Here is a 20,152-nt window from a genome sequence, read left to right on the forward strand (position 1 = left end):
TGTAAGGTAAACTCATACTTTAAGTCACTAATTTTCTTAGTCTATTTTCCTAAAAATTCAAACAATGAGTTTCACAATTTTTTCAGTTTTTCAGGATTATGTATTTTTTTTTATCCAAGTGAGAATAATTGAGAAACTATTTATCATCCTAAATATTTCCAAAAACAATATTTTAAATTTGGTTATTATTTTTTTAATTAATATAATTTAAAACTACACTAGTTAATGTAAAAAAAAAACCAAAAAAAAATAGTTTCTAACATGTCAAAGTTACATAATGTTGAAAATCTCACCACTGACTAGAAATAAAACTAATTTTGAGTATATAAATATATACAAACTTCATCTTATAAGTCGATTTTTTGAGATTGAATCAAACTTAAAATTGACTTCTTAACATGATACCATTATGGGTTGAATTATACTTAATGTTCACTTCTTAATATTTACAATTTTATATATTGTAATTAATCCTTGAACTTTTTTTTTATACAAAAACAAATATTTATATTAAGACATGGCTTGAACTCTTATTTTATAAATACCTTCTACTTTTAATTAATTGTGATAATAAAAAAATACAATCAACACAAAAAAGTATGAGTAGTAAATATACATATTTTTTGTTTCCTCTTTTTCATCATTATAGCTCATCACATATGTTTCTTTCATTCTCTTTTAAAATAGGTGTACGATTTCCATTTCCCTTCTTAATTATAGTGCAATTTTTCTAAATTTTAAATATGTATACAAACTATTGCTCCCACAAATGCATAAAATAATATAATTAAATCATTACGAGTTTGATTTCCATTTTTCTTCCATTAATTAACTGTGCAGGAGATAGTTGAGATGTATAATTGGTTCACGGTTATTTTAAGTTAATAAATATTCTTATTGAATACTTACTTTAATTTTAATTAAATTCTACATGATGTTTCTAATATACACTAAAAATATATATTTTCCAACTAATAATTGAGAACTAATATATTCTAGATATTTAAGTTATTGAAGTGTGATTAACGGGAAACCAATCACCATGCATATGCATAACTAAAACATTACTCCTAATCATAAAATTAGATTTAGTAAGAGTTGTTATTATATTTTTAGCACGATTAAATATGTTGTTTAGTAGCTGTTGAATCATTATTATTTTTATTTCCGTCAATTAATATATTGACATAAAATTTAACACCATAAAAGAATTATAAAGTTGGTTTAATATTATTGTCAGAATAATCATCAATAAAAATATATGTTTCATAATATTATAAAATATATGTTTCATCAATACGATATTATAAAATATATGTTTTATAAGAGAATATATTTCTTTTGTAAAAAGAAAAAAGCATATTTTTCTTATAAATAAGAGAAATAAGCTCTTCTTTAAGGTAGTGATGACAAAGAGATTGAATAAGCAATAAACTACTTCAGTCCATTACTTGAACAAATAAAAGGAATGAAGGAAAAACAACCTGTGTAATACGTGAGTGTGAAAAGATGAAAGAGTTGTTAGTGGAAAGAAAAAATACGATAAAAAAGGAAAATTGTAAAAAATTTAAACTAATTATAAATATAGTATAAATTTAATTTGTTAGTAACATAACATAACTTCAAAAAAAAAAAAAACTACTAAAACATAAATGTTATTATAAAATATTTTTCTTGTGGTGATTTAACTATATCTCATCAACCAACCTACTTTTCACTATAATTGAAAAAAATAGAGGACATGGTACGTGCATATTTTTAAAACAGTTGTTAAGGTTTTTTTTTTCTTTTGTTATTTTAAAAACTAATGCAGCAGTAATTTTTTTTTTTCATTTGTTATTTTAAAAACTAATGCAGCAGTAACTATTTCATCGATTATGTCCTTAAAAAATAAAAAATAATAAATAGCGAGAGAAATCACTTGATAGGATAAATAAAGGTTATAAGAAAAAAAATTAACACATAAAAGAGATATCATTAATTGTACTTAAATTTTTATGCCAAAATTTCAAACACTTAATTAGTATTGATTTTCTTGTACACAGATCGATTAGGCTTATATATTTTAGATAAAAACACCCAAATATATATCCAGACAATGAATATTAATATTGGGAGAATGTATTTCTGTTTAGAGTTATTATATAATGATAAAATTACTGTTAGAGATCTTACATTGTTTATATACATGATAAAATTATAATGAATAAATAAGTATAAATGTCATTTTATGGAAAGACATATCATAAGCGAAATTTATTAGTTTATAATATCTTTTATTAATATTGGATTTTATTTAGTCACACTTTTTACTTAAAATTTTATAGATATTTCGTATTAATTATATGTAAGAATATACTTTGTTTAATTCAAATCTTATAGAATTGAGTTATAAAATAAAATTTGTTTTTATTTGTATATTTTAAATTAGTTTTATATTTAATCGATATAAAATTTTGAATGATTAAATTATAAAATATAAAAAGATAAGTATAATACAAAATTTACTTTATTAAATCCGTTTTATATTTCTTTTATAACGAAGTAATGATCTTACACAAAATAGTAATGTTTTGTATAAAAAAGAACATTACTTAATAGTGTGAGTAAACAATGACAACATATTACACTTAAAAATTAAAGGGTTAAATTAAAAAAGATGGTACTGGCTTTGATAGAAAGTGTAAGAATGCAAAAGTGATCCACAAAGCATAAGCATGTTGAAGCCTTCATCCTTTTGTCTTTTTCTTGGCTTTTGTGTATAGCCTTTACAAATATACACTTAGCTTTTAACCCTCTTTGTTCCTTCCTTTTACTCACTAATCATAAGAACCCCCATTGTTAATGGAAAAGACACGTGGCGGCAAAACGTGTTGCAATGTCCAATGGGGAAGCTCACACGTGTACATGAATGGGGTTGGGTCCCACCACTGAATTGGATGAAGGAGAAAGAAAAAATTGTAGTGGGAGGTTCCCTTAGGTTAATGATTGTATTCTCCACAACAAGTGTACCACCTGTCTTGTTGTGCCTTTCTTTGCATGCATTATGTTGTCCTCCTCTTCACACCTTTGGATGGTTACTTTTGGAGTTTGCATTCACAATGTGCCCCATGACTCCTTGATGTGGGACCCACTTTTTCTCTTCTCTTCTAAACCCTAAGTGGGAAACTGGGTCCCACCCAATTCCAACAAATCTTCTTTGTTTTTTCTTTCGACTCTTCTCTCATACTTTCTCTCATCGTCCATCTTCAACATTCATAATCACTTTCTTTTCTTCTCTCTTTTATCCTTAAAAAAAAATTTCATTCTCATACAATCTCCATTCTCAAGCTTACAATGATATGACACGAAATAATATATCTATACAAATCTCGTTTAGATAAACTTTATCATGTTAAAAGTAAATTTTAAACTTAATTTAATTCTACAAAATCAACTTATAAAATAAAATTTGCATGACGTGGAATTTTTAACACAAATATATTAATATTGCTTCTTTTTGGTGTGCTGCTTCATGCCTTCCTAGTTAATTATTGTCATAGTAATGTGTTTAATTTCCACATACACTTTATGTTATATATACAATATCTTCCATGGATCGTGTTTATCCACTTAGGTGCAGAATTCAATCATGCCTATATGGCACAGGAGTGCTGCAAATTTCAAAAAGCATGCATCTAAACTGTTTCTTTCTTATTAAAAACTGTGCTATATAGTGAAAGATTTAGGGTTTAGTTATTAGAAGAAATGTACACTGCTTGAAAATTGCATATCGGAAAGAAGTTTTGTTGATCAAATTCATGTTAAAATTCACAAAATAGAAAAATAATATTTTTAATCATAATCACACCCACACATAAATAAGATAAGAGTGTAAACAAAAACATACCACAAATTTAACATAAGACACTTCAAGTTAGATTCATTAATACTGAATAAAACTATTATTAATTAACAAATATTTCTCTTTTTTCACAAAATTACAAACTTTCAAACAATTATACTCAATAATTTACAATTCTCAAATCAATTTTTCTACGACTATGTTATATTTTGATGTAAAATTTTGATAAATACTAATTTACAAACCAATATATATTGGTTTTTTAATCTTTTAATTTTAAATTTTTTGTAATATTAAATTCTCTTACTGTAATTTTTTTATTTTGTAACATAAATATTTTGAATATATAAGGGAATAAACGAGTATAAATATATTTATTATTTGAAAAAAAATGAAACACAGATTTTATTTTTCATCACATGTCATAAACAAAGATAAGTGCAGTTGCTATTCCACTATAAATGCATAGTTTACATTAACAGTTAACATCGTTATATATTATTGTTATACATGTATGTAGCTAATGAGCAAGCATATATAGAAAATGGCATCTTAAAATCAAATTTTTGTTAAGCAGATATTAACTTTCACGTCATGAAGTTTGCAAAAATTATGCCAGAATGTTTAAAGCTTGCGATTTAAAGTTTTATTGTTATTATGTCATGTGATATTATCTTATAATAATATTGTAATTTTTTTATACTTATATCATTTAGTAATATCTTATCAAAATAAAACTTTACTAATTAAACTGTTAGATTAACATTTTTATGAAAATATAAATAGAAAAAGGATTTATACTTCATAACACCACGTTCATTATAATATATAGGTATACTAAAATTTAAATAAATAGATATCGACGATCACATTGTATGTTTATGAATGTATGAATTATAAAAAGATAAATAGCTGGCTGCATGATCATAAAACTAATAAAAATTATTCATTGTTTTACTTTGTTAAATTTACATTTTACAAAATAGCTTATTAAATATTAAATATTGTAAGGTGTATTGTTCACTTTATCATCTGAAAATTCTGTTGTGATTTTATTTTTAAAAGACTTTCAGAAATTTGAAAGAAGAAAGTGTTAATCTTAAAAGAATAAAATTATATTTAGAATATAATTATTTGTTTTTGAAAATATAACACAACCAAATTAAACTAATTACATTTATAATTGTTTCATACACATATTATTCAATTGAAAATATGATTAGAGATCACAAATTAATAGAAAAAAAAGGAAAATATGTAGGAATAATTTAATTGGATGAATGGGAGGTATAAAAGAAGGTGGCATTTTGTTGCTTTAATGACTTCGCCTATTTACGTGTCCAAAAATAGATAATCTTACAAAGATTTCAATCACTTTCACGCTTATCTAGATCTCTTCCCATGATTTCCTCCTACACAGTCCTATTGGCCCTCTCTTTTTTCAATCCTTTTTTGCTGGTGATTGTTATTCTTCCTTCTTCATCAACAATTGTGGTACATAAAGGAAAGAAGAGCAATATAAAAGAAAAGTTGCCTATAGATTATGCAATGTTTAAAGATTTACAATCTTTTGAGGCCCTCTTTTCTATTTCACACATACTTCACTTTGATTGTCGAACCAAATTCTTCATAGACTATATATATAAATATAAAGTATATAACGATTATAACGGATATGATAATATAACCACTCCTATAGAAAGAAAATAAAAGATGAACACTCTTTCTATTACAATAAATAATGTCACTGTCCATATTATGTCGTCGTGAAAAATTTAATTTAAATTATTATAGGTAAGTGATTATCGTAATTATTGTAAATTATGTCGTCGTAAAAAAATTAACTTAAATAATTATAGGTAGGTTATTATCGTAATTGTTGTAAATCACGACATTTGTTATACAAATAAATTACATCAAAATAATTAAAATTTTAAACTAAGTTATCATGACGCTGTCGTGATATTTTAACGTGAAATTCAAATAATTTGGGTCTCGCAAGCATATATTACAATGATCTTTGCTATAGACATCATGGAAGTAGCATATACTATGACGTTTTTGTCATAACTATCGTGGAAGTTTAGATTTTTTTTTAAATAATCTTTTTTCATTTTTAGTTCCACAATGATTCTATGTCAAACTGTCATGGGATTTTTGAAACTTTCATGATGGTTTCTAAGAAAACCATCATCATTTGTTTTTTTTTTTTTCAAAATTAAGTTCGTAAATCAACATTGTTGTACTAGTGAATTATTTACTAAGTGATATAGACTCATAATAATATTAAGATATTTAAGTTTGAGACTAAATTTTATATTAAATAAAAAAATGGAGTAATATATAAAAAAATTCATAAACATATAAAATCTTAGAGTTTTAGATTTAATCTTAGAGTTTTATATTGAAGGAAGTATTTTATGTAAATAAATCCATATTTCATGACGTTTTCTAATATATTTTTTTTCTCAAAAATCCATCATATAAATATATAGTAATGATTTATGTATTAAAGACTTCAAATGTATCATTATATATGTAGTTTACGAAATGCTTATTCGAGTATGTATGTACATGGAAAAGAAATGTACCTATGTGTAAAAAATCCATTAAAAGTGTTAAACAGATTTAAGAAAATAGACAAAAAAATGACATAAAAGCAAAGAGGGTTGGAACAGGTAAAGCAAGAAGAAGACATAGGGCACATCAAAAGCAATGGAAGCAGATAAATTAGTACGGAGTACAGAGATCACGTCTTTAACTTTTTACTCGTTTATCAATGGCCTTTGAGCAATGATAATAATATCTACACCAAACAGACCTTTATTTATTTAATAATAATAATAATATTATTTTTTCTATGTGGGGGATCCAAAATAATGTTTGCTTGCGTGAATAGGCAATTGCTGGTTGGGTTGGTTGTCATGGGATACATACAAAAGCATCATATTCCCTACCCAAACTTTTGTTCTTTTTATTTTATTTTTGTGAGTTTAAAGTTGTTTGAGGCAGTATTTTTGTTGTGTTGTGGTCCTTGCTTCGGTTGATAACATATATTATATTATTGAAATGATGGAATGCGATATTCATGAACCCAAAGAAGGCAAAAATGGAGATGAAAATGATCAATGATTGATTGATACGTAGGCAAGCATTTTGAGCTCCCTAGATTTTCCATCCTCTACATTATTATTAACGACATAAAATAGTTTTAAATCGGAGAAACCAAAACTGAAAATTCATCATCCTGAATGTGAATAGATTATCTGAGGACAAAACACAGGACTGGTGTCTGAGGAAGGTTGATATAAATGTTTAGGCATAAGATGGTGCAGAAGTTAGCAATTGGATGGAATAGATTATCTGACGATGACAATTACCTAAGTTTAAGATATTGAAAACTAGGGTTATCTGAATTGATATTTGATAGCGAAGTTTAGAGGAAACAAAGGGTTTGATTAGGGTTTTGGAGGGTATTCGAGAAGGGAAAGCATTTTGGATGCTTTGTGATATGAATGAACAGTATTAGCAGCAGAACTTGACCTTATTTATTAATGGAAGGGACCCGTTTGGTTTTCTCTCTCAGACGTTGTCTTCAACATCAGAATGGAAATTCTTTCACACGAATAACAAAGCACTGCACAATTTCTTCTTTTACAAAGTCTCCATCTTATGATCTTCCCTCTGTCATCAGTCAAACTTCCTCCGCTTATTATTATTATTGCACCCAATTCCACTTCAACTTCTCTCGGCCTTTGCTTTTCTAACCAAATTTCACTAACTCATTTTCCTCAGGATAATGTCATTGATGCAAAATCAACTTCTTTTAGGTTTACAGAAAAAGAGGATAACTAAATATACAAAAAAAATATTTTTTTAACAACTTTTTTTACAAGATAATTTATGATTGATTCATTTCAAATATATAGACCAATAAAACAGTGATACATAATTTATTATCAAAAAAATTATTAAAAAAATTGTTATAATATAAAAAACCAATAAAACATAAAAAATTAACATCATTTTCAACTTAAACGGTTAAGACAATAAATTTTCATTTTTATATGATACTTTATTTTATGTTATTTTTATTTTATGTAAAATTTAAATCCATATTTAAATTGAAATTCTAACATATAGAAGTTGAAATGCTAACATATTTTGTTATAATTTAAGATTTAGACTTTGAACTGGTTTAAAATTTTAACCGAAGATAGAAAAGCTTGTGTAAAGATATTTAAGAAAATAATCATTTTTTACACTTTAAATGTATTAGTTTGAATTTCTTTTATAATAGACATAATAAGAGTGCGTTTAGTTTGGTTTTGGAACTTGTCTTGTAATTTTTTGGTCCTAAGTTTGATTAATATGTGATTTTTGTTTTTTATTTTTAATATATTTTTTGATATGATGATAAATGATAGATGTATTTTAAAATATTTGTATAGTTAAGACGTTATGCTACATATTAATACCTAAAATGACTTTTTAATTTTTAAAAAATTTTAATCGAGATAATTTATATAAAAAGATATACGTTCTTCAATATGGAGTAAATAAATCAGGAAAGCATTTCACTAACATTTATTTAAGTTAGCTTTTAAATCATTATCACTAAATTTTATTAATTTTATATGGTATATATATATAGGTGATGGGATGATTATAAAAATTTGAACGTCATTATAAATTTTAAATATGTAGAAGTATAAAGTGATGAATTTAGGAAAAAATGTGTATATTGAGATGTGGATGTTGGTTGTGAAGTGTGTAGAAGGAGAAATTGTTTATATTTATTTTGGTATATAATGATAATAATAGTGTAATTAATTAATGCATTTCCATGATTAATTATTAATGCAGAAGATTAGATAATGGAGATGATTTATGGGAACACGTCATGTTTCCATCTGTAAGAAATGCAACCAATCCATGGAAGAGAGCGTCACATTCAGAAGCCATATTCACCAAAATTTCAATCCAAGTGGCCACAGTTAGTGTCTTCATATTGCTTCAAATTGAAATGAACCACTCTTCTCTCTAAGAAAGACTACATGATAATGAGATTAAAAGTAGTGGACACATATATTTGTCTCTACCATTTTTGGCAAGAAAAACTAGATGGGAATGGGATTAAAATCATCTCTCTCATTTCTCAACAATTATATATCTTTCTCTGTTTACCTTTTGGATAATGATACTTTGACAACATTTTTTTGACAACATTTTTTTGACAACCTTTTAACACTATCTACGTGTCATTATTTGATTGGTCTATATTGGTGTTTATGATTATTATTATTGATTGTTGAATAATTTTGGACCAATCACAGAATGACACGTAGAGAGTGTTAAAATATTGTAAAAAAAATATTGTCAAAGTATCATTGTCTTTACCTTTTTAGTTTAAAATAAAATACTTCATCAAATCCAATTATTATAAATAAAATAGGTTTAAGTTACTGATACATTTTTATAAATGAATCTATATTAGATTTTATTTCAAATTTTTTATTTTTTAATTAAGTGTCTAATTTTTTAATTGACCGAATGACGTACAAGAGTGTTATTTTATCATATTATCTTGTTTATTTTTATTTACATATTAAAAAAGATAATTATTAATATAAAATAATAAATCATTTTTAATTTTTTATTAAAAATGTTTTGTATAATAAGATGTATATGAATGATTATGACAGTCAATGTCCATTGGTCGTAATGGATAATTACCATTACATGGAAAACGTTAAAAATTATGACCATATGATTATCTAATATGTTTTTAACTAAAGTAATAATATTCATTTTTTGTTGTATATTATAAAAATATTGTTTTTCATTAATCAAAAAACATTTCTTAACAATGAGACAACTAACTAAGTAGATGATGAAATAAAATGGCAATCACGTCACTCAATTAAAAAAATAAAACTAATTTAATAGTATAAAAATTTAAATACTAAATAAAAAAATGTAATATAAAATACTCAGATTTACAATAAAATTATAACTTTCTTTAACATACCTATTTCAAAATCACGAATGCAAATCATTTGATCTATTTCCTCCTGTTGTGCTACAAATAAATATTTACAGTGTACTTTCTTTTATCTATCTCTATATATATCTATATATCTATATATATATATATATATATATATATATATATATATATATATATATAGTGATATAATTTTGAATTAGTTTTTCAGGTATATAATTTTTTTTTATAGTTTTCTCTTTATTATGATAGCGTTGGGATAATTATTAGTGTTTCCATTAGTGTAAATGGTGTTTCTGTAATTATAAAATGTGTTTAATTTTTTTTGTTGCCTAAAAGTCTAAAGTTGTTTAGGTTTTTTACCTTTCTTATTTTATTTAAACGCCTCCATAACAAGGGAACGTGATAAAAGTTTATTTCTATTAGTTTTAAATACTGCAGTTGTTAATATTTCACAAGAATCCGTTGTAGTCTAGTTGGTCAGGATATTCGGCTCTCACCCGAAAGACCCGGGTTCAAGTCCCGGCAACGGAATTTTTATATTTTTGCTATTTCTTTATACGATACATTCTAAAAACTCTATCATGATATTCATCTCAAGATTTTCTCAACACCTTATCCATGATGAGTACATAGTTGCATAAGATATATCTAAGCTAACAGTTGGTAAAATTAAAAACAAAATTACAATGAAAAGTAAAGCTATTTTGTAAAGAAGGTACAGAGCATGAAGGAAACTTGTTTGAAACATTATTTTGAAACACAAAATCCAACTGAGCTATCGTCTCCCAGAGAAACAGGTTGAAGGTGTGACATAAATTCTGAATGCTGGTAGCCATCAGACATGAACTAGTTCATCATGACTCCAATGTTCCATTTGAGTGCTCCTCACCTGCAAAATTGGAGGTTCCATTTGGCAACCGATTCATGCTGTTTGTAGAATAATTTGAAGATGGTGAGTGTGCAGAAAGAGGACTGCTTCGTGAATACCGGTTCTGAGCAACTGTGCTGCTCCTTGTTACTTTCAGACGAGCCTTCCTACCCTGAATGAAGCATGCAAGCATTTCCATGGTAGGAAAATGACATGTGAGAAAACCACAAGGCTCAAATGCATGCATGTTTGGAGATTAAAAAGCCAAAATTTCAAAGTGGTTTAATTCGGGTACATGGATTAACCGATAAAATCTGTTCTTTTTAGTTTCTGATTACTCTAAAAAGCTGAAATAAATGAATGGAAAACTAAAACATTAGAGGAAATAATTTCATTGTAGAAGATAAAAGAATAACCTTCCCCATGCACTTCTCCAAATGAGGAGCAAATCTCCCAGCCATGATAGATCGACCACAATTCATGCACTGAAATATTTCATTTGCAACAGGAGGATGGGTTTGTCCGAATATGTCAACCACATACTTGCCATTTGCGTCATTACTATTACTAGGATCAGCCACCCTAACTCTGGCTTGTGCTGACAGCTTCAATTCTTCATCTTCTTCTTCCAAATTAGAATCAAGTCCAAGCCTTGCTACTCTGTGACACTCTGATGCCACATCAACTATGATGGAATCAAGGAGATCCAAGAAAAAGTGAGATGAAAGCTGCAAAACATCCCAATATAAGCAAATAATCATAAATATATATATATATATATATATATATATATATAATAGAAAAACACATGTATTACTTTAAATGCTTCAATTCACTGAGACATGAGTAACTATTTTAGGCTCATGCATGTGAGAGTTAATCCACAATAAAAAGAAATACAAGAATGATTACGGTATTCTACTAAGACTAGTATCTAACTCCATTTAGTGTATTTGATTTTTTTAAGGAAACAAATAAGGGATGAAGAGTGGCATTTATGAATTCCTCCATCCTTATTCTAAAAGAAAGATATTATGTAAGACACAAGGGTTCGATGTTGATGATAGACTCCCCACTTCATGCATATCATCGTTCTCTAGAAAAGAAAACAAAAAACAATTGATGAATTTTAAGGGGAATTCTGATGCACAGGGTCAGAAACCATGCTCTGCAGCACAATGTAACAAACATGAAACAATTTGATGAATTCACAATTCTTCTTGCTTTATTAGACTATTGCTCTCATCTACATAAAACACCAGTTGTTTTTTGAATCCAAAGTTCTTTCTTTCATTCAATTATTGATCTTAATGTCATCTTCATCTTCCTCTTCATTGTTGATCATAACCACAAGGGAAAATGCACCATTCTTGGGTATGTTATGTTTCAACATTATATTTTCAGCAGTTAATTTTAGAAGGGAAATAAAGAACAGGAAAAGAACATCGAACGCAAAGTCATAGATATATAAATTAGTTAATGAAAGACAAATGGAGCTTAACCATTGACATTTTCTCTTTTGAAAGGGATTCCTAAATTTATAACCACCAGTACAATCCCAAATCTTTTTAGGAGAATGTAAACTGAAAGTTGAAATGTACTCAAACATTGTTTGCAACAAAAGTTAGTTGGACAGCCAAATGTGCTAGGAATTTGAATCAAAATCTATTATTTAATTATTGCTGCAACCATAAAGCACATTTAATCAGAATTGAAGAGCACACCTGGGAATGTGGCGGCAAGTCTTCCTCCTTAGGAACAGACATGAGTCTTGAACAAGGCTTTTCGATCCTAATTTACACCAATTACTGGTGAAAGTCAAAGGACTACAAAAACTTTGAGGAAGTATAAAATGAATAAGACAAGAACTAAAGAACCAAAATAATAACAAAAGGAAACAATATTACATCTGCGTGACTGGAACCTATTGTTAATAGTTAATTTTATTTTGATCTTTCAAAATATGTCAAGACATCTGATTGAAACCCAACAATTAAATTGAATATCATAGGTATATTATTCAAGTATTATGCAAAAGAAAAGTTATGGAGCTGAAAGCTCTACAATCACCAGTAAAACCCAGAGTGCTCTCACTCCTAACCAGAGGATGACTCTCCTCCTAACCAACTCACCACCCCCTACTCCGTATCCCCTTCACACTCTCTATTCTCTCTCCTATAACAGAATACCCCTTCCCTGGATTCCTGACACATCATTCCCCTCTCTAACTAACTTCCCTTTCTTTTCCTAACCCCATTTTCTTTCTTCTCACGTAAACCTTCCATATTTTGGGCCTTGCTCCCTCTATAATTGTTTCATGTTGATTAACAGGCCCATCCTTATTAGGAGTCCTATCATTACTCCCTCCTGCAACAACAGCCTTGTCCTCAAGGCTAAAACAAGGAAATTGACTTCGCAATAGTCCCTCATCTTCCCAAGTTGCCTCCTCCTCTGTTCTCCCCTTCCATTTAACCAACCATTGTTTAGTAATAGTACCACCCTCAGGAATCTCCCTGGTTGCTAACACTGTCTCAGGTTCTTCTTGATCTTCCTCCTCAAGACTCAACTCTGTTGGTAAAGTGGGTTCTACCGCATGATTACCATTAGCCTTTTTTAATTGAGAAACATGAAAAACCGGGTGTACTTTTGCTGATTGCGGCAACTGCACCTTATAAGACACTTCTCCCTTCTTCTCCACCACTAAGAAAGGCCCATAATACCGAGGTGCCAGCTTCTGATTAATACGTCGAGCTATGGTTACTTGTCTATGGGGACGCAATTTAATAAACACCCACTCTCCGACCTCGAACTGCATGAATCTCCGCTTTTTGTCTGCAAATTTCTTCATTTGCTGTTGGGCTCGCAGCAGATGATATTTCAATTGTCGAATAGCTTCATCTCTATCAACCAAGTCAGCGGCTACAGCTTCCACACGTGTTTCGCCCTGTGTAAAACGCACTAAAGCAGGTGGTGTTCTCCCATACACAATTTAAAAAAGGGGTCTTTCCTGTTGCTCCATGAAAAGTAGTATTATACCATAATTCTGCCCAAGGTACCCAATATGACCAGTTCTTGGGCTGTTCCGACACAAAACATCGTAAATAAGCTTCTAAACATCGATTTACCACTTCCGTTTGACCATCGGTCTCAGGATGATAAGAACTCATTTTTAAAGTTGTTCCCTGTAATCGAAATAATTCCTGCCAAAAAAGACTCATGAACACAGGGTCTCGATCACTAACAATCGATTGCGGAAGGCCGTGAAGTCGTACAATCTCCTTAGCAAATAGTTCAGCAATCTTCCTGGCAGTATAAGGATGTTTCAATAAAATAAAGTGGCCATATTTAGACAATCGATCCACCACTATAAATATAGCTTGAAACCCCTTAGATTTTGGTAAGCCCATAATGAAGTCTAGGGAAATATCTTCCCAAATCCTATCTGGAATAGGCAGGGGTCGTTGTAGTAATCCAGCTGGAGACGTTGCTTCATATTTATGTCGTTGGCACACATCACATGCTTTAACAAACTCTTGAATCATCTTCTTCATTCCTGTCCAGTACAGATTTGCTGCGATACGTTTGTAGGTTAGGTTCTTAAAAAACCCGAGTGACCCCCTACTGGTGAAGAATGAAACTCATTTAAGATAGTAGGAATTAAATTTGACTTAGCTGACAATACCAAGCGTCCTTTGTAAAATAATACTCCTCTTTACAAACTGAAATCTGCAACAGATGCATCTTCCTGTTGTAACTTCTGCACCACTTGCTGTAAGAAAGGATCTACTTCCACTTCCTCTTGGATATGCTGTTCCTGCAACCACAATGGAAAAGACTGAATCTCCCTTAATTCACCCGCTTCGAACATTCTTGATAGTGAGTCAGCAGCTTTATTCTCTGGGCCCGGTTTGTAAATCACCTCAAACTGATATCCCAACAACTTTGCCAGCCAATTTTGTTGAGCTTCGATGGTGATTTTTTGATGTAAGAGGTGTCTTAAACTCTTCTGATCTGAGTACACCTTAAAACTCCTTCCAATCAAGTATGGTCGCCAATGTTGGACCGCCAACACTAATGCCATTAATTCTTTCTCATAGGCTGACTTGTTAACATTAGTCGGTGCCAAAGCTTTACTAAAATAAGCTATCGGTTGTCGGTCTTGCGTCAATACTGCTCCTATCCCTACCCCTGAAGCGTCACACTCAATTTTAAACGGTTTAGAAAAGTTAGGTAAAGCCAATAGGGGAGCTTGAGTCATCACCTTTTTTAATTGCTCAAAGGCCAAGAATGCATTTGGACCCCAATGGAAACCATCCTTCTTCGTCAATTCAGTAAGGGGCCGAGCAATCTTACCATAACCCGCAATAAATTTTCGATAATACCTTGTTAATCCCAAAAAACCCCTCACACCTTTGACATTATGAGGTATGGGCCAATTTATCACACTTTTAATTTTTTCTGGGTCTACTGCAACTCCTTGCTCAGAAATTAGATGACTTAAGTATTCTACTTGCCGACTCCCCAAAACACACTTTTTTCTATTGACCCTGAAAGATTGTTCACATAGCAGCTCAAAGACTCTCATTAAGTGCTTCAAATGTTCATCCCTGTAAACTAGTATATCGTCAAAGAATACTAGTACAAACTTCCTCAAATAGGGCTTAAAAATTTGATTCATAGTAGACTGGAAAGTCGCAGGGGCATTTGTCAAACCAAAGGGCATCACTAAAAATTCATAGTGACCCTCATGTGTCCTGAAAGCTGTTTTATGAACATCTTCCTCCGCCATACGTATTTGATGATACCCAGATTTCAAGTCTAGTTTAGAAAAATAAGTAGCACCATATAACTCATCCAATAACTCCTCTACCACTGGAATTGGGTATTTGTCGGGAATTGTGACTTTATTCAGCTCCCTATAATCCACGCACATGCGCCATGAACCGTCTTTCTTCTTAACAAGAATTACCGGGCTGGAAAAAGCGCTAGAACTGGGTCTGATAATTCCTTGTTTCAACATCTCTCCAACCTGTTTTTCAATCTCCTCTTTATGGTGATGTGGATACCGATATGGTCGCACACTCACGACTTTTGCTTCTGGCTGCAATGTAATAACATGCACCACATTTCTATAAGGGGGCAGCCCCTGTGGCTCTTGGAATACAGTCGCATAACCCACTAAAATCTGTTGAATATCTTCAACTTGTGTCTTTGATAAGCTTTGCTTCGAAATGGACTTTTCTCCCAAACTATTCTCCTTCACCACACTCTGGAAAGATGTCATCAACGCTATATGTTGTCCGTGTTTTCTCAGTTTCTGACCTTGTAACTCTAGATATTTGTCCTGCCAAAAAAAACTTAGCGTCATCTCTTCCCAATCAAAAGTAACCTTTCCAAACCTTCGCAACCAAGAAACTCCCAAAATCATATCCACGTCCCCCAATTCCAACACATATGGCTTTACCGTAGTAGAGAATTCTCCTAATTGGATGTCCAACTTCTCACATTTCCCCGTCGTAGACACCCTATGTCCATCTCCCAAACGTACACCAATCTGTTTTCTTTTGTCCACTTTCAACTCCAGAGCAGCCACTACAAGGGGAGAAATGAAATTGTGACTAGCCCCACTATCAATCAGCACTCCTAGGGTTACTCCATTGAGAAGACCCTCTATGCGCAAAGTTGTAGGGTTATTCCGACCACCCCATGGTACTTCAACTTCTGGGAACAGCCCCATAGACCCACACTCCAAGTTATGGTCATCTTCCCTTCTTGCGTCTCACTCGCGATCACCTCCCCTGCTTCATTTACTGTTTCGTCATCCGCTAACACTATCATTCGTAGTTTCCGCTCTGTGCATCGATGCAAGGGGTGATACTTTTCACCGCATCGAAAACAAAGCCCTTGAGCTTTCCTGTTCATCAATTCAGAGTACGGCAAATATTTCGTACTGCGATTTCGGTCGGCGGTCGGAAAACGATCACCTGAAATGCGACTGCCTTGCGTCGTCGAGTGTGACTCATGAAGGCTGGAGCCCGCTGCCGATAATGGTTTATTTGATATGCTCTGGGTTGGGCCTAACCCAACGCCTAATTTCCCTAAATGTGGGCCTTGACCCGACCCGGATCCAGACTTCTCTCCCTGACCCGTACCCCAATCACGATTGCTTTTCCACCCTCGTAATCCTCCTCCACGCTGAAATCCCTCTCCCTGCACTTCTGCTTCCACGTCTCAAGCTAGGCGCATGGCTTGGAGACGATTCATCGGGTTGAAGGTGCGAACCCTCCGCCGAATCTCCGGTCGCAACCCTCCAATAAAGTAACCCAGATATTGCTCCTCTGGTAAACGAGAAACTTGAGAGGAGATATATTCAAACTCCGCTAGATACTCATCTACGTTGCCCGTCTGCGACAAATCTTTCAACTCCTCGAAAGGATTACCGCTAGTACGACCACCATAACGACCGATCAACTCTCTTTTTAACTTGGTCCACGACAACCCCACTTCTGCTTCTTGTAGAAGATTAAACCAATGAATGGTTGCCCCTTCCATGCTTAGTTTTGCCAATCGGACCTTCACCTCTTCTGTAGAGCCGTGCACTTCAAAATATGTCTCTGCCCTGGTAATCCATCCCACAGGGTCAGTACCATCAAATGATGGCAATTCCACCTTCTTTGCTGCCATCCTGTACTCTGCCCCTGAATCCATATCTGAAAACGGAGATTCTCGACGCTCTCCTGCTTGCTCGTTACGCAGCTTAGTCAGCTCTTCCAACATTAGTTGGCGAAATTCCCCCAACGTCTCACGTACAGACACTTCCATCGCTAACAATCTTTCCTCCAATGCGTCGACTCGGTCAGACATTTTGGGTGGCATGGACAACAATGATAGCTCTTCTCGGGGATCCGGCAGGTCGGACCAATGATAGAAACCCAACAATTAAACTGAATATCACAGGTATATTATTCAAGTATTATGCAGAAGAAAAGTTATGGAGCTGAAAGCTCTACAATCACCAGTAAAACCCAGAGTGCTCTCACTCCTAACCAGAGGATGACTCTCCTCCTAACCAACTCACCACCCCCTACTCCGTATCCCCTTCACACTCTCTATTCTCTCTCCTATAACAGAATTCCCCTTCCCTGGATTCCTGACACGTCATTCCCCTATCTAACTAACTTCCCTTTCTTTTCCTAACCCCATTTTCTTTCTTCTCACGTAAACCTTCCATATTTTGGGCCTTGCTCCCTCTATAATTGTTTCATGTTGATTAACAGGCCCATCCTTATTAGGAGTCCTATCAACATCATTAAAAAACCTTTAAAGACAGCAAGACATTGTACATGCTTAAGAAGGCATGGTTTGGTCATGAAACAGAGTGATAAAAATTTCATAGTGTAAAGTTCAACCAGCAGACTCTCCGAAAATAATATTCATGATGGAAATAAGAAAATTCAACCGGTTAAAAGAAAACGTTGTGACTTCAGGAATCATATTGAATGTATTACGTGGGTATAATCAATGAGGATAAAAAACCGAAACAAGGATTACTCCAAGTAATTAGAGTGTCAAGTGATTGACAATTTGTATCCAAATTTACAATAAGATAGTCATAAACTTTCATCATCATTCTAAGTGTCTACACACACAAAAGGTGGTGGAGGATTTAATTCAACACTGACTACAAAATACAGTTTAACCATAACCCTGTAACATGTTTATCATATACATTCTACACCCTTTGTCTCAATTTCAGCCAAGGTCTCTGTATTATCTTTTTCCCCTTTCATTATTCAGAGGTAGAATGACCTATCAATTTTCAGTTTCACATAAATATTCATTCAAAAACTTAAAATCCACATGTCTTGAAATTCTCCTGAATCATATAATTTTAGTTTGGATCTAACTCAATTCTACAAGATGAACTTTTAAGCAAAAGGTTGGCTCTTATATATTTTAATTTGACAATATTACTACTTGATATTGAATTTTAAATATCCCCCTTTTATGAACATTCGGAATATAATGCTTGTAGGACGGGACAAGTATAGATTATCTGTTAAGAGGTGGTCTGATAGACTCAACAACAATTGCTTTGACAAACTCTCATATCATCTTAGAATTTAAATTTAAGTATAACTTATCCTTTCAAAAAGGGTTCGCAAGTGAGTGTTAACCTCCACTACATTAATTTGTGTATATGATTAATGTGGAATCTCTAACACTGATCTCCTGTTCAACATAATAAACAAGAAAAAAAAAATGAGCAACTTAATCATTCTCAACCTAAACTTCAACAATGACAAATGGAGAAATATCTTGCAATCTCTCTGATCCAATGTAATTTCAATTCACTTAATATATTCCATTTCTTTTTTCACTTTCCTTATGGGACAGAAAGAGGCCAGCTATTTCAATATCTCAGCTACACAGATTTTTCTTTCACTGCAAATGCATGAAAGAACATATCCTCCACTTTTAATCTCTGATGTCTAGTTCAACCCCTACACACACACTCACAATTTTAACATCTAAATCATAAATTGGCCCTTGCTTCTTGACATGGAGGTGGCAATTACTCTACAACAACCAAAGTGATGCATAATTGATCATAACAACAATTGAAAAGAAAAAAACCAATTACCCTCATAGCAAAGATAACTAACTGACACCAATCTCCGCCAAAGTGTTCCCAAAATCCAGAGGACAATTATACATTCAAGAAATTTCCAGAAACCCATTAAAAGGAAATGGTTAAGTGAACTGAAAAAAGTATAAAAGATTTCAAAGAAACAAAAAGGGAAGAGCGTAACATGAACAGAGAGAAAAAAGAATAGAGCTTGTTGTGGCAGATGAAGTAAAGTTTGAACCTTTAAGATCGTGAGAGAGAGAGAGAGAGAGAGAGAGATCACGAGGAATCGTCAAAAGGAGAAGCGAGGGCTAACGGTGATTCACAGTGCCAACCCCTCAACTGGGGCACTCAATGGGTACAATTTCCAAAGGTCAAAAAGTTTTGGGCTAGAAAATAAATTTTAAAAGTACATTATATATTTAGTCCCTCAAATATTATTATTTGTTCCGCTTGTCTGAGACGGTGGATTTTTTTTTCACTGAAAAATTAAAAAAAAAAAAAAGTTAACAAACCAACCTTACATTTTTTTCTTAATTCACCATTTTTCCTGACATTCTAAATATCTCACTGTTTATTTTAATTTTCGTCACCTAATTACTCTTTCACTCCGTTGTTTTCTTTCTCGCATCATTAGTGAAATTATATAAACAATTTTTATCTTTTTTAATCCGAAGTATTCGTCAGCTTAAAGGAGAATTATTTCCTTTAGTTTGTATTCAAATACTTATAAAATAATTTAACAGAAAAAGTGGTATAAGTGAGATGAAATATGAATATTGTATTATTAAATGATAAATT

The 20,152-nt window shown here is 31.6% G+C and overlaps 2 protein-coding genes and 1 non-coding gene across 7 annotated transcripts; 1 reads left to right on the forward strand and 2 right to left on the reverse strand.

Moving 5' to 3' along the window:
- Window positions 1–10,312: 10,312 nt before the first annotated feature.
- On the forward strand, window positions 10,313–10,385 carry TRNAE-CUC (transfer RNA glutamic acid (anticodon CUC)). The gene has a single exon. It is a non-coding gene; the product is annotated as a tRNA-Glu (tRNA).
- Window positions 10,386–10,417: 32 nt separating this feature from the next.
- Window positions 10,418–19,738, reverse strand: LOC124836804 (SAGA-associated factor-like protein). 5 transcript variants are annotated; one of them, XM_088116058.1, is made up of 5 exons: window positions 19,593–19,738; window positions 12,447–12,557; window positions 11,139–11,450; window positions 10,842–10,894; window positions 10,418–10,743 (listed from the first exon to the last, which is right to left on the reverse strand). In XM_088116058.1, the coding sequence occupies exons 2-5, from the start codon at window positions 12,486–12,488 to the stop codon at window positions 10,740–10,742; spliced, it is 411 nt and encodes a 136-aa protein (XP_087972184.1). In that variant the 5' UTR covers window positions 12,489–12,557; window positions 19,593–19,738; the 3' UTR covers window positions 10,418–10,739. The 5 variants fall into 5 exon arrangements, with proteins under 5 accessions (XP_087972184.1, XP_047167971.1, XP_047167968.1 ...); XM_047312015.2 differs by having other exon boundaries at window positions 10,418–10,894; window positions 12,447–12,513; XM_047312012.2 differs by having other exon boundaries at window positions 10,418–10,894; window positions 12,447–12,548.
- On the reverse strand, window positions 16,954–17,598 carry LOC148198685 (uncharacterized). Its single transcript, XM_088116056.1, has one exon. It carries the CDS (start codon window positions 17,596–17,598, stop codon window positions 16,954–16,956), a length of 645 nt encoding a protein of 214 aa, XP_087972182.1.
- Window positions 19,739–20,152: the final 414 nt, after the last annotated feature.

Source organism: Vigna umbellata, chromosome 5, assembly GCF_029865625.1.
Source record: "Vigna umbellata cultivar VRB3 chromosome 5, Vumbellata_1.0, whole genome shotgun sequence".
NCBI lineage: Eukaryota > Viridiplantae > Streptophyta > Magnoliopsida > Fabales > Fabaceae > Vigna > Vigna umbellata.